Source organism: Brienomyrus brachyistius, chromosome 18 (assembly GCF_023856365.1).
Source record: "Brienomyrus brachyistius isolate T26 chromosome 18, BBRACH_0.4, whole genome shotgun sequence".
Lineage (NCBI taxonomy): Eukaryota > Metazoa > Chordata > Actinopteri > Osteoglossiformes > Mormyridae > Brienomyrus > Brienomyrus brachyistius.
Genome location: NC_064550.1, coordinates 7,383,885 through 7,407,860, shown reverse-complemented (window position 1 = coordinate 7,407,860; position 23,976 = coordinate 7,383,885). Strand labels below are relative to the sequence as shown.

The 23,976-nt window shown below is 44.8% G+C and overlaps 2 protein-coding genes across 9 annotated transcripts in view; both read left to right on the top strand.

The window, feature by feature from the left end:
* LOC125712923 (ras-related protein Rab-6A-like) overlaps nt 1–18,703 on the top strand; it is a 25,126-nt gene extending 6,423 nt beyond the window's left edge. For 2 of the 6 annotated variants that reach the window (XM_048983517.1, XM_048983515.1), the window contains exons 5-8: nt 130–241; nt 1,602–1,695; nt 2,285–2,351; nt 2,932–5,089. In XM_048983517.1, coding sequence (XP_048839474.1) covers nt 130–241; nt 1,602–1,695; nt 2,285–2,351; nt 2,932–2,996 — 338 coding nt within the window. In that variant the 3' untranslated portion in view covers nt 2,997–5,089. Of the gene's footprint in view, nt 1–129; nt 242–1,126; nt 1,221–1,601; nt 1,696–2,284; nt 2,352–2,931; nt 5,090–18,693 lie in introns of those variants that run through there. The other 4 variants (XM_048983516.1, XM_048983514.1, XR_007383419.1 and 1 more) reach the window with 3 other exon arrangements.
* LOC125712915 (arf-GAP with Rho-GAP domain, ANK repeat and PH domain-containing protein 1) lies at nt 6,630–23,976 on the top strand. Of its 3 annotated transcripts, none has more exons than XM_048983492.1 (24): nt 6,630–6,726; nt 7,369–7,473; nt 7,566–7,636; nt 7,977–8,445; nt 8,725–8,841; nt 9,143–9,274; nt 9,683–9,743; nt 10,070–10,190; nt 10,278–10,435; nt 11,697–11,803; nt 12,278–12,477; nt 12,582–12,667; nt 13,555–13,737; nt 15,323–15,497; nt 15,707–15,769; nt 16,583–16,703; nt 16,815–16,914; nt 17,332–17,524; nt 17,903–17,948; nt 18,482–18,660; nt 20,575–20,784; nt 21,694–21,799; nt 22,531–22,678; nt 23,055–23,976. In XM_048983492.1, the coding sequence occupies exons 1-24, from the start codon at nt 6,653–6,655 to the stop codon at nt 23,106–23,108; spliced, it is 3,279 nt and encodes a 1,092-aa protein (XP_048839449.1). In that variant the 5' UTR covers nt 6,630–6,652; the 3' UTR covers nt 23,109–23,976. The 3 variants fall into 3 exon arrangements, with proteins under 3 accessions (XP_048839449.1, XP_048839448.1, XP_048839450.1); XM_048983491.1 differs by having other exon boundaries at nt 7,566–7,645; XM_048983493.1 differs by lacking the exon at nt 6,630–6,726 and adding an exon at nt 6,733–6,965 and having other exon boundaries at nt 7,566–7,645.

Genomic DNA, 23,976 nt, shown 5'->3' with positions numbered 1-23,976 from the left:
CTCATTGCAGTTTTCCTGCGTCTGGCGGCTTGTGTGAAGATAATTGCACAGTAAGATCTGTGTTGAAATCTATAAACAAAAGGATATAGCGCTCGGCTCAGAATCTGACGTTTCCATGCTTTTCCTTAGACCTCAACTCCTTCCAGCAAACCTCAAAGTGGATTGATGACGTCAGAACAGAAAGAGGAAGTGATGTAATAATAATGCTGGTGGGAAACAAAACCGACCTGGCGGATAAAAGGTACATGGTCTGTACATGGTCTGTACATGGTCTGCAATTAAAGTCGCCACTTGTGAGTGCGGTGATGGGTCTTTTATGACAATTTAGTCTCATGTTGAAATTTTTCCGCCGAATTCGTCATTCATTTGGCCTTCATCCATAATTAACCTTTGCTTTTCAGTTAGGATTTTTATGTTGAATTTGATTTCATTTGAACCTTTATTTATTTATTTATTTTTTTACTGTTTCAATGGCTGAGTTTTTGTGTAGGGTTTCTAAATACATAGAACCTTCTAGTGTCCCCTCTGAACATTTATTGAATTTTGCGATGCGATGTCATACAGCCGCTCATCGTTTAGGGACTTCCTCAGTTAGCGACCGTCCACCAATGAAAAAATAAATAATGAATTTTTGACCAATGCACATATTTATGGCAAAATTTCGTATGCCCGACAACAACACACGCAGGAGTAGAAGTACAAAATGTAATTAAAAATTCATGAAGGTAAAAAAACTTGAGTATGGAAGACGGAAAGGAAGTCGTAAGCGCAGTCATGGTCATGACTAGGCTGGCGTGATTTTTACTTAGCGACCATTTCGCTTAACGACGTGGTTATTGGAATGGAACTCGTCACTAAATGGGGAGCGGTTGTATGATCACTAAAGTGGGTGCCTGTTTATTAAGTGCAATCTGGCGGGAAGATAGGGGGTCAGACCCTCACCACTTCATTCATCTATTTAAACTCGGCCATTGTTGTATTTTTAGAAATATATTTTATTATATTTTGTTCCTTTTTTCTTTCGTTTTTTTCTTGTGAACCTGTCTCCCCCCCCCCCCCCCCCACCCTACCCCTGTCGCTTGTCGCTTGGGGTCTGGGCCGCCCCCCTCCCCCGGCTCACGATTAGGCAGGTCTCGGTAGAGGCAGCAGAAAGGAAAGCACGGGAACTCAATGTGATGTACATAGAGACCAGCGCCAAGGCAGGATATAACGTCAAACAGGTGCGTCTCGGAAGGGGCGGCCGGTCTCAGACCGCGATCGGAGGCGGCTTTCTGCTCCCGCTCCCTCTCCCTCAGAAGGCCTCTCCTTTTAGTTGCCGTTTACACGCCTTGATCTCGCATGCGCGTATGTTCGGATTGTATGTGTCAGCCATGCAGCACTCTTTCCCTTTTCCTTTGAAGCGATGTGTCTGTATTCGTCATTTTTCTCTCTCCTCAGAGGGTGGAGTGTAACCCTATCTCCTCATACTGACAGTGGGATCCATCGTGGGCTCAGCTCCTCTCTCTCACTCCCTCTTTGTCTGTCTCCTCGTCTCTTTCTCTCACTAACCTCTCTTATGTCCTCCTCTCTGCTGCCTTTGCTCTGTACTCCGGCCCGAGCAGACAGATCACCACGGAAGAGGGGGAACGGAGGGCTAAAGAATTGAATGTCATGTTCATTGAGACCAGTGCAAAGACTGGCTACAATGTGAAACAGGTAGAGACTGTAACATGAACAGTTCAGCCCAGTCTTTTCACACAATTTTCTAATATATATTTTTTTTGTGTAAAACATTCTCCTATAATCCCTTCCTACCAAATTTAATTTGTGATGTCCACTCCTACCACCAGGTGTCAGCACTAGTGTTCGGTTCACCAATTTAATTCACAGTAGTTCCTCGAGTCCCCTCCACCCCTTTGTGATTTCAGTGGCATTTTCATTTAATCGCCACTTTTTTAAGTATAAAGTTTTTGAGTCCGCAAAATGTTTTGTATGAAGTGTTGATGTTTTTATCTAATTAAGGCTCGGATTCTAAAAAATAAAAATCTTGTCTTTTGTTTCATTGTAAATAAATGTTAAAGTAAATTTAACACCTAGTTATAATGGCTTTCTAGCTTTGATATTTTGGAATTTTATTACTGTTACCTTTTGTGCATTATGAATACTTATTGAGGTAAGTCAGTTTTAAAGTTTGCTTTCCAAAAAAGCTCAAAATGGTGGATCCTCCTGTGTAGAGATTGAGCTGTAAGATTACAGCTGCAGGCAGGTTGCCGATGGTCTCTCTCTCTCTCTCTGTCCTTCACAGTTGTTTCGCCGAGTAGCTGCTGCCTTGCCTGGGATGGACAGCACTCCCGAAAAGAGCAAAGAGGATAGTATCCTTCAGTTGAGGAGCGGGAGAAAAATAAGCATAGTTACTTTATTTGCTAGGATGAGTGTTTGTATCGCGTTGACTTTTCTGAATAGTTGAATGTTGGAAAAACATGAATTGTAGCACATTCTTTAATCTGTTTGTACACGTGCGCTGATGATGATTGTACTGTTTGAACACGCTGCAGTGTCTCATCTCACTCCGTAGGCATGCGCAGGGACTAGTGTCGCACAATCATCTTGTTCATTTTTAGTTAAGTGTAAACCTCAATACAATAACGTTACTTATTAAGGATTTTATACTGATATTTCACATTGCTGATTACTTGAATTCTGCATATATATATATATATTATAAATCCTAGCTCTTTATTGCAAAACTAAAGAGATGTATATGCTGTTCAGCTTAGTTATATTAACAAAAGGTCGCTCATAGTCTTTGTGTTTTAGAGAGCACTTCCTAGTTTAGGTGAGCCGAGAGAGTTTTCGGGGGGGTGTGCTGGAGGCGGCGATGTTGCCGTCCCACCCCCATGCGTGCTTTGCCTGTGCTCGTGTCTGTCTGCATTCCTGAGCTGTAACTTCCAGTGATCGACATCAAGCTGGAGAAAGCTCCGGAGCAGGCCGTCACCGACAGCAGCTGCTCCTGCTAATGCACGCCTCCCGTGCCATTACCCCCACCCCCACTCCCACCCCATCCCCCACCCCCAGTGTCTCGATGGCCAGTTGCACCAACCACATCAAAAATGCCATTGGTTACAGAACACGTTTCCTGTTTCGGAGTGGATGCGCTATTATTCTGTATGAAAAGGGTTTTCAGGAACTGAGAAAACAAAGCAGGGGTAAGATGAAAGATAAACCTGGATAATATCTCCTTTATGGCGGCCGCATGGCGTGCCAGCGGGGTTGCAGAGCGAGAGCTTTTGCCTGCCACTTTGGAGTTCTTTTCACTTTTATTTTGAAGGAAAACAGAGTGGTCAATCTAGCCACTGCTGTCACAATAAGTTCAGCTGTTTTTATGCTCTGTACACACCTACTCTCCCAGTCTCCTGGTTCTAACTCCCCTACTTTGGCTTGTTTGGTTGCGGATGAGGAAATCCTCTGCCGATCGCTCTAATGTCAAGGTTGAGAGATTACCAGACAAATGTTGTTTTCTTCTGTTTGCAAAAAGTGAATAAGGTTCTTAAACCTATTCAAACAAATAATCCCACTCTACCTGTAATTAGCTCTGGACCAAACAGCCCAGAGCAGGTTGGTCAATCAGTCACTAACGAACGAATGAATGAACGAATGCCTTTGTCATTGCACGAGGCACAATGAGACTGGGAGTCTTTCCTTGCTGGTGCAAGAAAGAAAAAATTAGTCAGGAAATGTACAAATACAGAAAAAAAGATAAATAGAATCTATGCTACGTGGGCTATCGATGGTTTTGTAGCTTGGATGATTTTAAAATGAATCTTGAATTCCTTTGTTGTCAAAATCGACTTGTTACCCATATCCTGAAGTACACATGCAGAAAATGCAGAATGATCATTTAAGGTTTAAACAAACATTGGCCGATATGCATTCGCTGGTACTAAAAGGGATGCTTTGCATAAAGAATATATTAAAAAACGAGCCGGGACAAATTACTGTATAAATATTTATTCCCCCCCCCCCAGACAGAAAGTTCAAGCAGTATGCAAGCGCCTTCTTGCTTTTGTACATAAACTTGAAATTGCCATTACTGTAAAATGGTTTTGCTCAGTCTGCTTGAGATCAATAGCCTGCGTTAACTGTAAAAGCAACGCTTGCATCCAAAATTTCAAAGTATCTTAAGTGTAAAGCAAGGACAACTTTCCAGTTTTTTTTTTCTACATTTTTTTCCTGTGGATGAAGTGATTATCTGTAATCTTCCCTGCCATAGGAAACGTTGCATATGTCACACTGTAGTAGGACTGCATGCAGCATTTATATGGTTTATAGAAGCTGAGCATTTATTTGTTCACTTGCATCATACGTCATCAAGCCACAGAGTAGTATGCGTGCGAGAATCTAAGAATCGTCTAGAGTATATCTAGTGTTCAGGTTGTGGAAAGGGAAAGTTTTAAATTGTAGCTATAGTTCATTTACGAACTGTTAGCTTGTTCACCTTTTTTCTGGAAAAAAAAATTGTGCAGGCACTAGTACAAATTGCTTTCCTAATTTGAAGTCATTTTTAAAATGATATACTTTGCCTGCGTTTTAGGCGTTATTTTGGTGCGTGAACCTGATTTTGTGTGTGTGTGTGTGTTTCCCCTTTTTTAAATAACTGGTGGCACCGGAACCACTGACCCCCAGTCGCACTCTTGTTTTGTGTTACTGTGCCACAATCGAAGCCACATGTCCGCGAGCTGCCCATTACCCTCTCGGCCCTCATTTTCCTCTCTTCCTCTTGCATCCACATCCAGCTCACATCCACTCAACGCCTATCACATTCCTGCTGCCCCTTTTTGTGTGTGTGTGAGAAAATGTTACACAAAAAGACTGTGGGAGAAAAATGTAGATAATTAAAACCTTGTATTAAAGAATCTTCTTTAATTAGGTCACTTATTTGCCACTGACTGAATTCTGTTCTGTGCTGTTCTGGAGTATCGGTCCATGTGGAACAATGCTGTCTACTAGTCTTTAGCAAAGTTTTTGTGAATAATGTACTATTGCTATCTGCTGTTAAAATAATTAAAACATTGAAGTGTATTGCACAAAATAAAGTTAAGATTTCACCGGATTTGTTTCTGCACTTTTTCAGTTGCTTAATTAAATATAAATTGCTTGATTTAATATAATCCCCATTTTCAATATACATACAGGAATATCTATCAGTACTGTTCTCATTGAGGGGCTATCGTTTAGAATTTGCAGTTGATGGTTAATCGAGAAGTATACAAAAGAGATCATAATTCCCTTAGGATGATGACTAGATGGATGTGAACATAACATTGAAAATGTTAAATGAATCCAGATGGTGCAGTTACTGCAAACAAGGGATTTGCAACCAAGTATTAAGTGTTACTTTCATTTACTTTAAGACTCAGCATCTTTTGCTTACCTAAGAATTGGATGGTTTGATACATCCATCCATCCATTTTCCAAACCACTTCCGGAAGCAATGGGCACGAGGCAGGGAATAACCCAGGATGGGGGGCCAGCCCATCGCAGGTCACACTCACACACCAGTCACTCACACATGCACACCTACGGGCAATTTAGCAACTCCAATTAGCCTCAGCATATCTTTGGACTGGAAACCGGAGTACCCGGAGGAAACTCCACGACGACATGGGGAGAACATGCAAACTCCACACACATGTGACCCAGGCGGAGACTCGAACCCGGGTTGGTCTGATACAAAGGGTGGTATTTTGTAAGTGTAACACGTCTAGATATAAAAACAAATAAATACTAATTATGACATTTATATTTTGATCTCAGACCCAAACTAGTCACCCTTGCCATTCCAATAGTTTTGGTGCAGATTGAACTTGTGATGTCTAAACTTACGTCTGTAAGATGTGCAGGGAGATACCCAGGAATTTCTGCTCTTCACTGATGCATGAGCGCAAGATCTGCAGAGGAATAGTGACACCATAAACCAGTTGTACCAGTTGCAGGCTTCGGTGTTTTTACCTGTCTAGGTCTGTGTCATTCTCACATCATCGTGACGCTACACAGAATATTTTAATGGTAAAAGAATAACAGTCGATGAAAACTGACACGTGGATGATTTTTTTTTATCTTGATGTCATTATGGGAAACGTAAATATTCTGAGCTACAGCAGTTATAAGAAAATGAACGACAACTTACAAAACAATTAAATGTTTTCCAGTCTAATAAGAGAAAGTGGCGCTTCAAAGAAACAAATACTCTTGCTTTACAAATCTTTAAGATTTTAATCCTTAGCACACGTTTGGCTAGTAATTTTATACTGAGATATAGCCTATTTGCTATAGCTTTCCAAAATGTTTCTAGCTTTCAGTTCACATTAATTCCAAGTTAATTACATGATGTTATTTTCTTTATTGATACAGTGAGGATAAAGACATTCGGTACTTTTTCACTGCTTTAATGTAGTACAGGTAGCAAAATGTTCACAACCCAGTGCCCAGTCTTGGTGCAGGAGCCCAGGATCTCTGGCCTGGATTTGGGTATGGATGGACATATCCATTCATCTTACTACGCCGCTGGTATGAGATTAATCATTTAAAAATTACATCAGAAATATGAATCTGTTTCCATATGACGACATAAATACCGTGACTTCCCCTAATGAGCGTACGGCTTGTCACATGCATGAAGCAGAAGGGCCGGTTCCCCCATCGCTTCGCCTTTTCGCTCCTGCCTTTACCGAGAGGGCGTGCATTTCGGTGAGAAGCTGCCCGGCGGGTCTAACCGGTGCGGCGGCGGCGAAGCTCGAAGTTTCGCCGCGATCTGCGCTTCTGCCCACTTTCGGCGGCGCTGCAGGGCTCCGGCCGGACGCTGCGGGGAAAGAAGAGGGGGGCTGCCTGTCCTCAGCACGGGGTTTCGGATATTCACTAAAGTGATACTATTTACTAGAGTGTTTAGATCTGTTTTATATCAGCGCTGTAAACCTTTACCTTGCCACGTAAGTAACGCGGACCCACCCGCATTTAGGATACCATGCCGCATGGTATTTAATCTTTATTTACTATCTGTAGGCTATTAAGCGAAGGGTGATTGATTAGCACATATTTGTGCTGGTTTGTTTTATACCTCGTACTCGTAGCCATTATGTTTACGGATATTAGTATGAAGTTTGGAAACGCTGTAGGCTTTACTATTGCGGTCGATGCTGTATTCTAGGGAAAAGGGGAAAAGTTTACGATTGGCACGAGTACACGCGATAGGAACTGTTGTATTTCACCTTATTTACAAGCCGTTTCCGTGATCTTGTGGCCTTTTGAACGTCACAAAAAGCTGTTTCCCCCTCATTGTTGAATAGTCCCACCTGTTTATTGAGTCAGTGACATTATCAGTTTCTTTCGCAGTTGTGACTTTCCCAGCATGTCGGACACAATCAGCACCCAGGCGCCGCCTATGCCCAAGCCGCGGACCCGTCACAAGCTGCTGCTGAACCAGCCGTCTCGGGTCAGGTGAGTCGCGCTCATTTCTAATACTGTATATACAGTAAAGCTTATTTTCTTGGAGTCTTGCTACTTGCTTAATACATTTTTTTTCTATTTAGTGTTTCCGCAAATAATGTGCCAGATGAGAATCAATGTGACCGGCGGGGAAGACCGGACTGCGACGCTACCGGTGGGCAGGGTGGGTGTTTGGGAGCATGTTAAGCAACGCACTGTTGATATGGGCTTTGAGAGACAGGTCACAAGTTCGCTGAAAGGTCATTCTGGTTTTAACCTATAAGCAAAATATTGTTAGTATTCTGAATGATTTAATGGGAAACCTTGAAGAGAAATGTCATTGTGGCCATGAATTGAAATTTCATAAGCAATGTCATTAAACACCTTGTATGTTGTGGTGCTAATAGTGAGCCCTGCAGTATCACAGTACAGTGAGCCCTGTGACATCCCAGTACAGTGTGTCCTGTAAGTGCTTTGACTGTTGAGTGCTCTCCATCATTTTGATGCATCCACAGGTGCTCCACCTGCTTCAGTGGGAGAAGATCTTAAATCAGCTGTGATCCCAGATGGTTCCGGTAGCAACTGTCCTACTGATGAAATCAAAGACAGGACTAGCTTAATTAATGGTACAGATGACCAGGCGGGCTGTGCTGCTCCAAGCCAGCCGACGCTGGAGGAGAGCTGTGATCAAAGCTCCTCGAGTTCATGTCAGGATGCCAGCTTCGCTGTTTGGGACCTTCTAGAAAACACTGCTGCGGGAACCCAAAGCCACACCAACTTTGCTGACCTCAGTCATGGTCTCCCGGACCCTTGCTCTTCTTCTCCTCCGCTGAGTCCTACTGAAAATTTGGACTCCATCCTCAAAAACTTGGCTGACTGGGCTACAGAACCTGCGGATGACTCATCGGCAGACGACGAATCGCAGGATCCGCTTCCTGTCCAAAAGCTTCTAGACAAAGCCAGTGAATCCTCTACTACTAATACGTGAGTGTTAATGAACGTGTCTTCCTGTGGCTGAGACACATGGCACACATTACATGATAAATGTGACACATTTATAAATGTGTGGCATTTCTCAAATAACAGCTAACAGCCTTTGTAGCACACTTACAGGTCATGTAATTCATGGGGTGTTACTATACATACATTATGGTAATTTTTTAACTTTTTTCATTGGGAAGAATGGGGAAGGGAGATGGGTCACGGGAAAGAGACGACGTTCCTGTTTAAATCCAGCTTTTAACTCCTGTCTGTCTGCCTTAGCTCTGTGCCCCAAGTGTCCGCTGAGACAGTCCGCACTGTGAGTGATAAACTTCCCCCCCAACCACGCAAGGAACTTTCGGTTCTGCAGACCAAGCCTGTGAAGCAGCGGCTGCCCCGGTATGTGCAGAAAGCCGCCGTCGGAGCGCCGAGGCTAAAGCTCTGTGCCTGTGATTATAGGCTCGCTAGTTCGAGCTTGGCCACATCTGCACATCTGCAGGTCCTTAACCCCCAGCTCCCTGGGTGCTGCTATGGGTGGCTGCCCTTCGTGGCCAGCTTGCTTTCACTAACAGAGAGCAAGTGGGGGGAGGCGTAAAGAAAATGTCCCCATGGGGATTAATGAAGTATTTATAATAATAATTATTATTATTGTTGCTGTTATTAATAATGTGTGTGTGTGTGTGTGTTTACAAACCCATAGTGTTGCCACCATTCGAGTAAGCAGGAAGAAGCAAAGTGCCATCTCTGGTGGGGGTCCGCATTCTGGCGAGGGGTCTTTCGGGGAGAATGTGGTGTCGCGCTCTAGCTGGCTGGATGTGTGGCAAGGTCGCAGGTACAGCGCCCCCCCTACAGTGTGGAGTTATTACCACAGCGCATATGGCACTGGGTGAAAGTCTTAGACCATCAGAGAAGGTGTTCAGTACTGTTTGTCGGGGTAGGGAGTGCACATTTGCTTAAAAAAACAAACAAACACAATTTTACATTAGAACGCATGCAGACTAAGAGTAACACAGTAAAAATAAGGTGTATGTCCTATGACTTTAGGAGAAGTTTTGAAATGGCTAAGCTGACACACTTTGACAGACAAAATATAGTTTTACAACAAGAAGATGATCATTAAAACGTAATTTTGTTTGCCTAAGACCTTCCCACAGTACTGCACAGTCCACAGACAAAACAGGTTCAGTTACTTCTCTGTAACACATGAAATAACATCTTAAGTTTCTCTGCCCATCTGCAGGCACCACGTACTGTGGGCGACGCTGGATGGACAGATAATGTGTCTCTGGAAGAAGCGTACCGTAAGTCTTCTGAATGATTCATCTTCACGTTTTCATCTGCGGAATTCTCGGACCATCCTGCTTTTTGTCAAACCTCATCTCTGCTCCCCTGTCTTACCTCCTGAAGGGAGTAACCTCCCCCTCCCCCACCCGAAAAAAAAAAAACTGTCATTGTCAGTATTTAAATGTCTTTCGTATTCACATTTATATCGGCTTTCATCACTGTTTTCTTGCACTTTTACCGACGCAGAGATGAACTTGCGATCTCGTGTCGCCCTTGGGTCACGCGGCCGAAGGTGACCTTAAGGATGCTTTGAGGTGACTTTGCCTTGATGTGTGCTCCTCAGGACAGGTTCACCGAGGTGGTGTTCCACGTCTCCAGCATCACCGACGTCCGGGTGCAGGAACAGGGCCGTTTCTGCATCTACTTCCAGAAGAAGCGTATTGAGTTCATGGCGCACAGTCAGGGTGGGTAGCGCGGCATGCCACTCCTCAGCGCTGCTTCTCTTTGTCTCGTACCAAGTCACTAATATCCACCCCCCCCCCTACACACAGTGGTGCAGGACGGCTGGGTGAGCTCCCTCCTCGCTGCTCGGGGACAGGAGCCCCCTGCACCACCCGAGCATCAAGGCCCGCTCAGCATGAAGGAACCGCGCAGCAAGGTGTACGCTGCCCTCTGCGGGCACAACCTGTGGATCTACCACAACAAAGAGGTGCGGCACAGCTAGCATAGACGCCACGACACATTCAAGGTAGCCTGGGTTAAACGTGAGTGAATGAAGATAAAGCCCATTTAAACCGGGCTACATTAAATCCGACAAACTATCTAGCTAGCTAACAGATCTCGTCCCATGATACAGGCCCCAGCTCCTGATTACAATTTAAAAATCAGGGTAGCATTTGCTTATTTATCTGATACTTTCACCCAAAGCCGTAGGGTTACAGTTTTTGTGGGTATGGTGGGATTTGAACCCATGACCTTTGTGTTTTTAGCATTATGCTATAATTCGTGAGCTACAGGAGCCGTACATTTTGGTTCGCACTGTAGGTGAGTGTGTAGCACTGCTGTCTCGGGATTGAGGGTTCGAATCCCACCTCTAGTCTGGATGAGTGAAATTTGCTTGCTCACCCTCTGCTATTTCAAAGACATTGCAGTTAGGCTAAATGGACAGTTTAGAGGTTAAGGTTAGGGTTAGGGTTAGGTCTGAGTCCATGCCTTACCCCTGCCTCATGCTCAGGCACGGCCACAGCCCTGTCCCGGCTATGTGCATGGAAAATGGATGGAATTTAGGATTCACTTGACCGTAATTGAAACCTGGCTGTTTGATGCTCTTCTGTAGCTGTGAAATTTCAGCGTGTGAATTAGGGTGTAAAGTGTGTGGTCAACCTGATTAACCCACGAAGAAGTAGGTCTGTTTTTAATTTAAAGGTATATAATCAATGTTTACAGTTGCTTGCTAAATTCATGGTGACATCTACGGGCCATTTATGCCCATAATCTTCTTATAGTTCTGATTAGCTTTAATCTCCTTGTCATTCATTTATTTTGAATCCAGATTTTATGTACAAGATGTGATGGTGTTCAGTGGTGGGCAGTATCTCCGCGGGGTGTTACTCCCGCCTGCTGTGTCAGTGGTGGGCAGTATGTCCGCGGGGTGTTACTCCCGCCTGCTGCGTCAGTGGTGGGCAGTATGTCCGCGGGGTGTTACTCCCGCCTGCTGCGTCAGTGGTGGGCAGTATGTCCGCGGGGTGTTACTCCCGCCTGCTGCGTCAGTGGTGGGCAGTATGTCCGCGGGGTGTTACTCCCGCCTGCTGCGTCAGTGGTGGGCAGTATGTCCGCGGGGTGTTACTCCCGCCTGCTGCGTCAGTGGTGGGCAGTATCTCCGCGGGGTGTTACTCCCGCTTGCTGCGTCGGTGGTGGGCAGTATCTTTGCGGGGTGTTACTCCAGCCTGCTGTGTCTTTCTCTCCTGCAGGATTTTGGCTTCGGCGTGGGAATGACCTGCGTGTCCATGAATGTGGCGTCGGTAAAGCCGACGGGTCGTCACAGCTTCAGCCTCATAACGCCATACAAGACGTTCAAGTGAGACTCCGTCAGCTGCTGTCGTCTTTCAGCTGTAGTGGGTCTGTCCGCCCAGTAGATCCGCATTCAGGCAGATCCACGGGTCTCTATCTCGGCTGCGTAAATAGGGAGTTACAGTGCTTTGCAGAAGCCTTCATAGCCATCAAAGGAAATGTTTAAAGCTATTTCGCTAGGTAGGAAATAAATAGTCACACAATAATGTTTTCTTGTGTTTTCCAAAAAGTTACTGATATCTTGCTGGATGGTGCTTCAGTTCCAAAACCTCTCCTCAGGGGCACCTCAGCCATTCCATGTCTCACTTAACTTAATCTTATAATTTTACTCAGTGTGGTATTTATTAGTCACAGCACTGTGACATTTCCTGTTTTTAAGTATTTAAAGCGAAATGTTACAGATGTCAGTATGTATGGAGAGCGGCTTGGCGCACAGTGGGGCTTTCTGGGAAATGTAGTCAGGCCTGTATCTGCCTCCCAGCTTCTCGACAGATTCCTCCAAGGACCTGAATGTGTGGCAGGACTCCCTGACGCAGGGCATCCGCAGTGCCCTGTCCTGCAGTGAGGTGGCACGTCGGCTCTGGGTCAACCCCGCCAACAAAGTCTGTGCTGACTGTGGCGAGGCCAACCCCGAATGGGCGTCTGTCAACCTGCTGGTGGTCATCTGTGATGCCTGTGCTGGTGAGCTCCGTCCACAAGCTCAGGGAGCAGCAGCCTGCAAGCTGCTCAGTCTTTGCCTCCTAAAGCCTTTAAATGCTCTTCTGATGCATGCTTGTGGTTTGCAGGTCAGCACCGGTCTCTGGGGATTAACGTGTCCAAAGTGCGCAGCCTGAAATTGGACAGTAAAGTGTGGACGAATCCTCTGATTCAGGTGGGGGAGCCCATGCAGCATACATATAAACCCCTAAGTGTTGTGGCATCCCTCCCCTTGTTACTCTCTGTTTGGATCTCGCACTGTGGTCCTGGGGGGAATGATATTTTGTGCCACTGTATACCTGTATATGCTCAAAATTCTCAAATTTTGGTTTGGGGTTCGTTTCGGTACAATTCTGGTGCAGCAGGGACAACAGAATTTGTTTTAAAATCCTTATTAAAAAACAATTTGGAACTGTTCTAAACAAAAGGCAGTGCGTCTGATGACGTGTCTGAATAACGAAACCTGAGACACCCTTATTTGCACATTGCACAAATGCACGAACTAAATCTCATTTAAATTTTGTGTTTTCTACTATCGAGTGGTCGTGTATCTGTCACGATGATCGTAGCTGCATAGCCGTTTTAGCCCTGTCTGAATTTCCTGGCTAAAGTGCCTTAATTAGAAACCACGGGGAGACCACCTTGTAGATTCTGATTCTGCTTTGCTCCGGTCGTAGACGCTCGCTTGATGACTCCCCAGATGAGTTAGCATGTTGGATGCGTTTCCAGCAACATATGCAAGCTCGGCATAACAGGGCCGGCAGACTGCCTTGGTTTTATCAGCTACTTTCTCTCCGGTGTTGGTGTAATTTACTGGGAAACCAAAAGGTTCCCAAACCGGCGATTATGACTGACTGTAACCAGCATTGGCCGTAACGAATTCACAGCCGCAATTAGCATCTATTCCGTGTGGAACCTCTACATGTGAATTTAAGTTCCGTCAGTGTGAATAAATGTATTCATTCATTTTGAACTGAAAATGATGTAACCAAACGGTACGTCCCTGCTTTTCAGTCACGTCCCTCTTTATCGTTTTAAATCTTTTCATCTTGCCGCCTTCAGCTGTTTATGCAGTACGGGAACAAGGCTGCCAATGACGTCTGGGGCTACAGCGTGCCCGCCACCGAGCAGATACAGCCGGACTCCTCCCCAAACCAGCGCGCCGCCTTCACCAAGGCCAAGTACTGCAGGGGGCGCTATAAGCGCCCCCACCCTCTGGCTTCCAGCCTGAAGCTGATGAACCAGGTGCCTGAGACGCCCCCCAGTGACGGCTTGTGGTATCTTCGCTCCTAACTCATAATAACTGCTTGTCAGCTCAGCTCTCAGATATCCCAGAAAATTCTACCTCTTTATGCTGGGAGTGACGACTTCAGTGAGTCTCAGATAATAAAAAACGTCCCAGAGAGAATAGGCTGTGGCTTCACTTCAGCCCTGTACCAATAAAAATTAAATGAAATTGCCATTTGCTCAAGAATAAGTAGAGGTACATCTGAATGCTTCTCTTTGCCCCATCTTGCTCTCCATGGCCTAGGGGTCACTGTGAAAGGGCAACAACTCCCTGGAGTTGGGGGGCTAAGTGTCTTGCTCAAGGACTCTCAGACATTTTCCGATCAGACACAGTGACTCGGCATGCTGAGTCACTCATCACTGCCTGCAAATGCTGGTTTGCAGGGAGTTGCCTTACCTCTGGTTGCCTGGCAATTGGAAGAAGACTCGGCTTCGGCATTGGCTTATCTTCCTTGCTCTCCTCTCTCTATTTGACTATCCCTGCCGGCCCCTGGAGGATGGGCTTCCCCTTTGAGTCTGGTCCCTCTCAAGGTTTCTTCCTTCTAGGGAGTTTTTCCTTGCCACTGTCGCCTATGGCTTACTCACTGGGGGCTTTGGGTGAGGATACTGTAAAGCGCTTTGAGACAATGTAATGTTGTGATAATGCGCTATATAAAAATAAATTTGTTGTTGTTTTGTAGTTTGATTTGCAAAAAGACTCATTTGGTCAAAACTGATATTTGGTAAGAATTCAGGTTTATCACAGTTTGTCAGTGGAAAAAGGAAGTGATTCTTATGCTTTGTACTGCATGTATGTTATAAACTATACATCTTGGCACAAAGTTGACCTTCCCAGTGTGGCTCCTGCCTGATGGACTCCATGACAGCTGTATGTCTGTACTGCAGTTTGCCTTAGTTGTGCCTCGCTTTGGACAAAAGCGTTTGCTAAATAAATCAACACGTTTGTAAAGTGAATAAAGAGTAAAGTAGGTATAAAGATGAATAAACGGTTCTCCGAGAAACAACATGCCACAGGAGTCCGAGACGTGTGAGCGCAGTGAAAGTAGGCAGTGCGGTGTGAGGTTCGAGGCAGAATGTTAATAAGTGCAGGCAACAGTGGGTTTCATACACTGACGCGTTAACAGGTCACTTCACTTCCAAAACCTCTTTGTCACTCTCCTTGGCTCTCTGAGGGCGGAACACAGCCACTCTGCTGCATTCTAAAAACCCAGATAAATTTAAATGATAAAAGTAGATTCTTTATGCCAATACCATTAATGTACCTTAAACAGCAGCTGTATGGCACAGCGTCAGACAAAGGCACGGCCAGAATGAGGTTTATACCCGTTGATATATTCATAGGTAGCTCTTTTTCATCAATTAAAAACTTATAATGTTCAGTTCCTGAGATAGGAGCTGAAATGTTTCAAAAATATTAACTGACTCATTTGCTTATTCGTCAGGACTGCGCTCGCAATCTTGGGACGCCGACGCATTTCCGGCAAAACGGCTCATGCTTTGATAAGATGCGGCGGATAATAACCGGCCCCCCTCCCTGTCACAGAGGCTGTGCGAGGTGGTGCGGGGCCCAGACGTGGCAGAGACCTTGTCGCTGCTGGCCTCAGGAGCTCGCGTCCAGTGCCAGTCGGGTGACCCTGATTCCCCCTCCCCCATCGCGCTGGCAGAGAACGCCAAACAGGCCTTGCAGACAGAGCTTCTGCGGCACAATGAGTACACAGGTATCGATGCTCATATCTCTGCTACAATGTCGTGATATTTAAACAAGCCCACCCTGGGGTGTATTAAGCCCTGCGCTATTTATTTATGTAACACCACGTTACTTTATACCTGTTGGCAATACTTCATTAATTTGTTTTTAATTATAATTGTTCAAGACATCACTAATGCTGATACCCATTTGTGTTTGGTCACTTTCTTGTTCCTGCAGAGATTCCAACCTTCTCTAAGAGGCTATGTAAACAGTCCCGGTCGATGGATTTATGCTCTTCAGGTAATATCTAAGGGACTTTGCGTCCTGTACTGGGATTATGGTTGTTGTGAGGTTTTTTTCAAACATTACAGTTTTCACTAGCTTGTTGACACTTGCATATATTTCAGTGTAGTTTTTCTGGAGCAGGTAACTACAAAGCCTTGTGCTGCTGATGGGAGGGATTAAGCTTTAAATTCTCTGGGGGGGGGGGGGTGAGTTTATGCAGTCACAGTGATGGCTTGGTGTGACCCAATGAGGAATCAGTGAGGTCGGCTGCAGGTTGCCAGTGTATGATGGTCCCACCCACCGAAATCCCCTTGTGAGAAACCCTTGTGTGCGGGGGACTGACTGAAGTGATGGTGTCAGCCTTAATTGCTTAAACCGCCGCTTCTCAACCTTTTTAGGCCACTGACTTAAAGGCTTTTATCAAAGACCTGAACCTGGATATTTTACTGTCCGATTTAAAAGTAATAAAACTGGGTCAGTTTTCAGACTTTAGGTTGCAATTGCAAAACTATTCTGCTGCTTTCTCATGTCGGGGGTAAAATGTCACGCTGTGTTGATCAGCCGCCTGCCGGCCCCCCCTCATTGTTACGTGGTAGTGACGTCCTCGCAGCCCAGGACTGTGATGTGAAATGGTCGCTGTAGGACTCTTCATGTGTATAATTCTCAGACTGAGCGAATGATTGTTGAAAAATCTGAGCTAATGAAATAATTTAGGGCTCGTTCGGATTCATTGGTGGCTTCAGCCCAAGGCTCGCGACGTGTCCGAGTGGAACTGGGAATTCTGTGAATTTAGTTGTCTTAGACCAGACTGATGTCTGCCTTCTTCAGAGGAGGAGCTCCATGGGAAGCTGGAGGACGACCGCTTCCTGTTCTCCCAGGAGAACGACTCCGCCGCCTGCGATGTCATGGACCTGAAGGAGGTCGTCTCGGTCTTTGACTGCTCTTCTGGGTAAGAAGAGGTTAATCGATCTATATCAGTGGAACAGTCAGGCATAAATATCATTTTAACCGTGTGTGTGTTTGGGTAGCAGTAACCGTATTACAATGTCAACTTTCGCAGACCAACCAATGAGTTTGAGGTGCTGACACTGACTGACAAGCTGCTGTGCAGTGCTGACACACGGCAGGACCTGCTGCTGCATCTGATGCACATTCTGAAGGTACCTTAAATATAGAGTCAAATGGAGACATCCTGGACTGTGTATGCGTCTGCTGTTCCGTAATATAACATGTTGATGTGTTTTGGGATGCTTTATGGCAGGGAGAGACCGGTGGGAAGGTCATGAGGCCATTTCTACATGTTAATAAAGACTGAAAAATGTGATGGGTGAAACTTAACAGGGGGACACAGCAGAATGGTGGTTGTGAGTTTGTGACACTTTATTTTAGGGGTCATGTGCTGAACCCGAGTTTGGGGACCCAGTGCTTTATGGTATTACTGGGTTTTAAAAATTTTTTTTTATATATATTTTGGACAATATGGGTCTGAGAGCCAGTGGTATGAGATGAAGTGTGATATTGACTAGTAAAGATGGAGAATGTGGCACTGAGAGGTGTGCCTGTTCTTTGGCCATCAGGTGATCCTGCCGGGGACCTTCTCCAACGAGGACCTGCAGGGGGTGCAGGCCGTGTCCCGGGTGCTGCTGAGGGACGGAGCCTCGCCCCAGCACTCGGAGGCCTGGGTGGCACTCAGGCACGACGAGGTGCTCGTCTTCCACACCGAGGACGGCGCGATGGACAGGCTGCGACTGACCGCAGACAGGCCCCACAGTGAGTGCCTCCGGTGGTGAAAGGCGGTAATGTTCCTACGCGGTACCAGGCACAAAACAGAATATAAACCAAAACGGCGATAAGCTTCTGTTTGACTCTTAAGCTACATTATCAGTCAAAGAGCAAATACGTTTGTTTCTAGGGTTGTGTTCTGCCAGTCACCGAGTTAATAAGAAAACCTCACTGCGGCTGTTTCATAAATCACAGCTGGATCACTTTGTTGAAGGTCATACGTGGGCTAAATTCTGATGAATGTTTTTAATTTGACCACCGAATACCTAATATCTAATGACTACAGCAAAAGAGATTGATCAACGACGTCAATATACTCCAGGGAATCGGAGGGAAAAATCTGATTGATTTGTTTTCTGCCTGCAGAACTGAATGCATCCGAGAACACAATTGAAGTGGTCACCGCATCAAGGTGAGGGCAGGAAAACCCCGGGAGGGTGAAAACGTTTCGGCTGAATATGCTCATCGTCATGTGTTTTGGGGGCGACTCTAGTAAAATATGCTCTGTGAAAATCAGCTGAATTACATTAAGTAGTGAAATACGGAGCGATGCATCAAAATAATGTAACAACATAGTGTAGTAATGTTACCTATAAATACTTACAAATGTATGTAGCTACTTTCTTTAGTGCACCTTTATTTAAGGCAACACCACGTCATGCTGACGGTGCCAGCTTAAGCTCAAATGAAACATCTCTGCTGGCATCCGTCTCACTGGAAAACTTCTCGCCCAATCTCTCTTATGCCTTTTGGTCCTCCTGCCAGGGGAGGGCGCCAGCGATGACGCTTCTTTCAGCAGCACTGGTGATTTGCTCTGTCAGTGCCCCGTCAGAATATGGCGCCCTATGTGCAGAGTTCTTATTTTGCTTTGGAACCCGTTTACTGCTCATGTCCCTCTGTCTGTAGTATGCGCCCTGTTGACTTTCTTAAGTGTCCCACCTGCAGGACCCTGACCCTCCAGTTTGAGATGGACTCCCCCTGCCAGTGCTGGGATGTGCTGCTGAAGGTGGCCCTGCTGAGCAAAGAGAAGGCCCATCGCCGCTCGCTGTACCAGCTGCCCGCTTCTGCCATGGGCTCCGTGCCACCGGCCATGGAGAGGTGCATCTCGCACATCACGCTGCACGGTGAGGACGGCCACCCCTCGGCTCTGCGCGGCAGTCCCACCCCCACAATGTACCACGCTGATCTGTCTCCAACGGGCCTCTATTTCGGTGTGAAAGCGGACAGTAGCAGGGGAAGCAGGAATAACGGGTCTGACACTTATTTTAGGTTATTGGTAACCACCTCGGTCAGTGGTCAATAATGGCTGGAGGATGAGCTTCTCCTTATTTTCCGATTGCTGTCCTGACATGTTCTCTGCCGTGGCACCTGCAGAAATTCTTGATTGGAGTGGCTATTAAGGACCAGATATGTTTATGGGGGTCTCTGTACTGCTCCATGTCTCTTTTATGATTAGGATTAAGGAAGAAAATACTCCATCCATCCATCCGTTTTCTATACTCACTTATGGTTTTGTTTTTATTATTTTGAGGTGGGGTATCACCCGGGATGGCGACGTATTTACTAGCAGAGACCAAGGTCACTGCTGGCCTTCCCTTAGCGCTGCTCTTCACTGGGCTCAGCATGAAAGAAAACTACATGAATTCGCAAAATATCTGAATGCAAATTTGATGTCGGAAATTTCCTCGATTTTGAGAAACGTTCACATATGGAAAGAATTTGTCAAACTGGCGACGAGCACTGGCAACAGGCACGATGAACTTTTCACATTTCATTTGAGCATTCAGTTCTATAAAAAGCTTGTATTTTGCAACAACCATGTCAGACGGTACTTCAGGATAAGTAAAATTTAATATGGAAAACATTATTAGTTTAACTACAGTGTTGCGATCCTCAGTCTGGGGTTGAGGACCGACAGAAAGGTAAATAGAAAAAGAGGGCTTTTTGTTTATTTTTTTTGAACTGATAGTATTAATAAATAGCCAGTTTAATATAATACATGGGTGCATTATAAAACTTTAAATCAAGGAAAAAACCAACATGAACACAAGCTTGTAGTTTAAATGTTTAAATTACGTAAAAGAGCAGGATATGAATTACCATCAGCCGGAGCCGTCCGTAAGTGGGGAGAACTGGGAATCTGGGAAGACACAGCTGGAACATGGAACGATCAATCTCCTGGAAATAACCCACCCCCCAGGCTTGGCTTTTTACTTTATTGTTAAGTTTGGGCCATACCAATCTTGGATCAAGTCGAAATCGGATCAAACAGAAACTCAGCGATATCGCTGTGTGAAATCTGATATCCTATTGACCATTTATTTTTTGAACTCATCCAAAAACTGCAGAAGTCTAACTCTCTCCAAACAAAAAATCAAAATCTCAAAAATGCTATTTTGTAAGACTTGGTATGAAAGCCCTCATAGAAATACATTTGTTAGTTTCAGAATGATTATGCAGAATATTTGTGCAAAAAATAAAAAGGAATTGGTGTAAAACATCGTTTAAATCTGCCGCTAGTTCTCTGCTGCTTGCCCAGTAGAGAGGAAATGGATTGTATGCAGTGATCTCTGGTGACCCACCATGCACCCCTATGACCAGCTGGCAGAAAATGATGTCTAAAAGCACGAGGTCATTTCCGGATCTTTCCAAGAATAGCTTGGTCTTTCAACAGCATGAACACTAAAACACTGAAAATGCAGATCATGGCAAAAGGGAGAACTAAATGGAGATGGAGGGATTTTTCTGTGGCTGACGTGTTCAGATGAGGGGATTTACAGATGATGGCTGGCTGGTGAGGTGCAGAAGGGGCAAGGAAACACCCACAGAGACCAGTGACTTTGGGAGTTTAATAAAACATGGCTGACATGAAGAATATCGGTTTTGCCATGTACAGTAAAGATGTTAAAGACCCGATGATTGTATGGATAAGCACCTACTCGTATGCCAGGAGACGACACAAGACAAAATGCAGTTTAGATTACAGCTCAGGCTCTATATGGAATTTCTCCGTTTAAGCTCCGTGGTTTGGCTTCCAGGCTTAAAGGTGGAGGGTATCTATCGGCGATGTGGCATGGTGACCAAGATCAACCAACTGGTGGAGGCGCTCAACCACTCGCCCAGGGAGACTCGGCTGGACACGGATGAGCTGAGCGTGCTGGATGTGGCCGGGGCACTTAAGCAGTTTGTCCGCCAGAAGGTGGTGCTCATCCCAGACTCGAACATGGAGCACTGGGTGAAAGCTTCAGGTACCATACGCATTCGTGCTCCTTAGACATTCATCAGGGGCCATCAGTCAGGGCCACTGCCAGCAGCGACCACAGCTCTCGCCATTATCTGATGGGCTTCCCTGATCAAGTCTGAAGTAATTAAGACATCCATCCAACAATCAATCCATCCATCCATCTAGCAATCACTCTCCGTCCATCCATATCCATCCATCCGATTATCAACCCATCCATCTAGCAATCCATCCATCCACAATCAATCTATCTAGCAATCAGTCTCTCCATCCATCCACATCCATCCATCCATCCAATAATCAACCCATCCATCTAGCAATCCATCCATCCATCAACAATCAATCCATCCATCCATCTAGCAATCACTCTCCGTCCATCCACATCCATCCATCCAATAATCAACCCATCCATCTAGCAATCCATCCATCCAACAATCAATCCATCCATCTATCTATCTAGCAATCAGTCTCTCCATCCATCCACATCCATCCATCCAATAATCAACCCATCCATCTAGCAATCCATCCATCCATCAACAATCAATCCATCCATCCATCTAGCAATCACTCGCCGTCCATCCACATCCATCCATCCAATAATCAACCCATCCATCTAGCAATCCATCAATCCATCCACCCATCTACATCCATCCATCCATCCAATAATCAACCCATCCAGCAATCCATCCATCCATCCATTCATCCATCCAGCAATCAATCCATCCAGCCATCCACATCCATCCATCCATCCATGTGTCACCATTTTTGTATGGAGTCTATCCCAGAAACAAGTAGTTTATAAAGAAGAAGCCTAGATGCACCAGAATTTACTACCCACTATGCTCTCCCTACCTGACACTGTGCTGCCCGCAGCTGAAGGCCGCCTCTGTCCATATTGTGTTATCTGTTCTCCCAGCTGTTGCAGAAGAGGCCCAGAGACTGCAAGTTTACCGCAAACTGCTGGACCAGCTGCCACCAGACAGCAGAATAAGCCTCAGTGCCCTCTGCGGACACCTCTACATGTGATGGTTTTTTTTTGTTTAATAATCTCTCATTTATCAACACCTTACTTGAGGCCATGTTTTTAGTAATTTATAGATATATTCATAACAATGCTATATGAAGCTCTCAACTATAATAAACTATGGATAACTTTAATGCATTATAATGGTTGGTGTAAGCATTAAGGATGATGTGTAATAAGCTTCATAAGGCAGTCATAATGCTATGTAGACATGGTTATAATGTCTTATGCCTTTTTATAAATATTTATAGCCATGTTTATAATGTTTTATGAATGCATTATTATTTATGAATGTGTTTATAAATGACTAAAAACATGGCCTTAAGTAAAGTGTTACCATTATTTGTATGTTGACCAGAATCCTGGGCAATGGTTACATTTCCCTCGGTTTCTGCAACTGGATTTGTTACATTGTTACAAGTGTGGTTATCAATGTGATCCACATGTGACTATCTCTGGTGTTTGTGCGTAGACATCAGTATGAAAAGTAAGATTGTAGTCAGTGGAGGTTTGTTTAAAAATTTTGTAAATTTTGGGGGGACACTGTTCTTTTGGGGGGGGGGAACGGAATGCTAAGTTCACTTCCTGTTCATGCTATACCAGGACGACTAATTATGCCTTTAGCGATGTTCCAGAAGGGCTTAAAGTGGGCTTTACTGTAACTGCTGTTTCTCTTTGGACTTTGGCTCTAAGTCTGACGTGTACCTGGGCCTGTATGTCAACCTGCAGAGTTCAGATGTACAGCCAGGAGAACCGAATGACCGCTCACAACCTGGCAGTGGTGTTCGTGCCGACCCTGTTCCAGGAGTTTTCCATGAGTGCGGACATGGTTCGCGTCACCCGCGAGCTCATCCTGCATTACACGCTCCTCTTCCAGGCAAGGCCAGCCTACGCCACCTTTCCGTGACCAACCACAGCCAGCAGTACTGTGTTTTATGCGTTAGCTGAGACTGACAAAAGCTGACCCCTTTTTCTCCATAATATTTGGAAACAAAGTAGAAGAAATCTACATTGAACATCTGTTTCATAAATGAGCCTCATTACTGAGTGTTTTGCGAATGATTTATAGGTTATCAGTATGAAGGCTTTGTGGGGTTTCAAATGTCTGATGCTGTGAAATAGTACTGCTCGAACGTGAGGTCGCTGTTTGCAGTATTTTGAAATGAAGAATGTCTGTGATTTAAGAAGAAATTGTGCATATCTGATACAGAGGCTCTGCAATAACATCCTTTTCTTTTTTTTCCATCCTGTAGAGAGAGAACCATAACGGCGCTAAGGAAGAAGACGTAATAGTAACTGTTTTGTAGAATAAGCCATCAAGTGAAACGAGTGTCCCTTAAACTGCATTATATCCTAAGTGCAGGTTTCTGATAAATAATCTGACAAATGACCAGTGTAGTTAAAGTCCTTTTTCTTCCTGTGGTGATCTTCTGTATCTGGATTTGCTTGGGCAGAGTGATTTTTGTACATTGTGATCAAATGCCACTGCATTGTACTCCAGATTGAGACTGAAAATGCTACTGTACTAATCTAGTTACCATTATGGCTTATTTGGGAAAAAAATGAACATTGTACTTTTATATATTTTTTTAACAATTACATTGCGTATGTGTTTGCATGGGTGTTGGTAATATATGCCCGGTGGCCACTTTATTAGTGCTTATTAACGTGAACGCCCTGCTCCTCCAAATGGGACCATATACCGAGACAGACAGGGGACAAAGCTTTATATAGAACAATGGTCATAACCAAGCTGGTTCTGAATGGGGTACATGATTGTTGGTGCCAGTTGTGGTTTCACCGTCTCAGAAACAGCCACTATGCTGGGATTTTTGCACAGTACGTTGTCTAGATTTAGCAGAGGATGGGTGTGATCAAATAAAAAAGATCTGGCATCCCTTCTGAAGGTGAAAAAAAACGTTGGTAATGAGGGCAATCAGAAGGGAAAATACGCAATAGGAAAGCTACGTACGTAATGCGAATTCAGTTCTGGGGGAGCAGTGACTCCTACCTGTTATTAGGCTGGTATGCCTAACAAAATGGCCACCTTAAAACGGAGACTTTAATTTAATAATTTTATAAAAATTTAAATTAATAACTTGATTATGTAAAGTTTGTATTTCTATAATCCACATACTACACGATTATATGAATAAAAAAAATTATTCAAAGTCA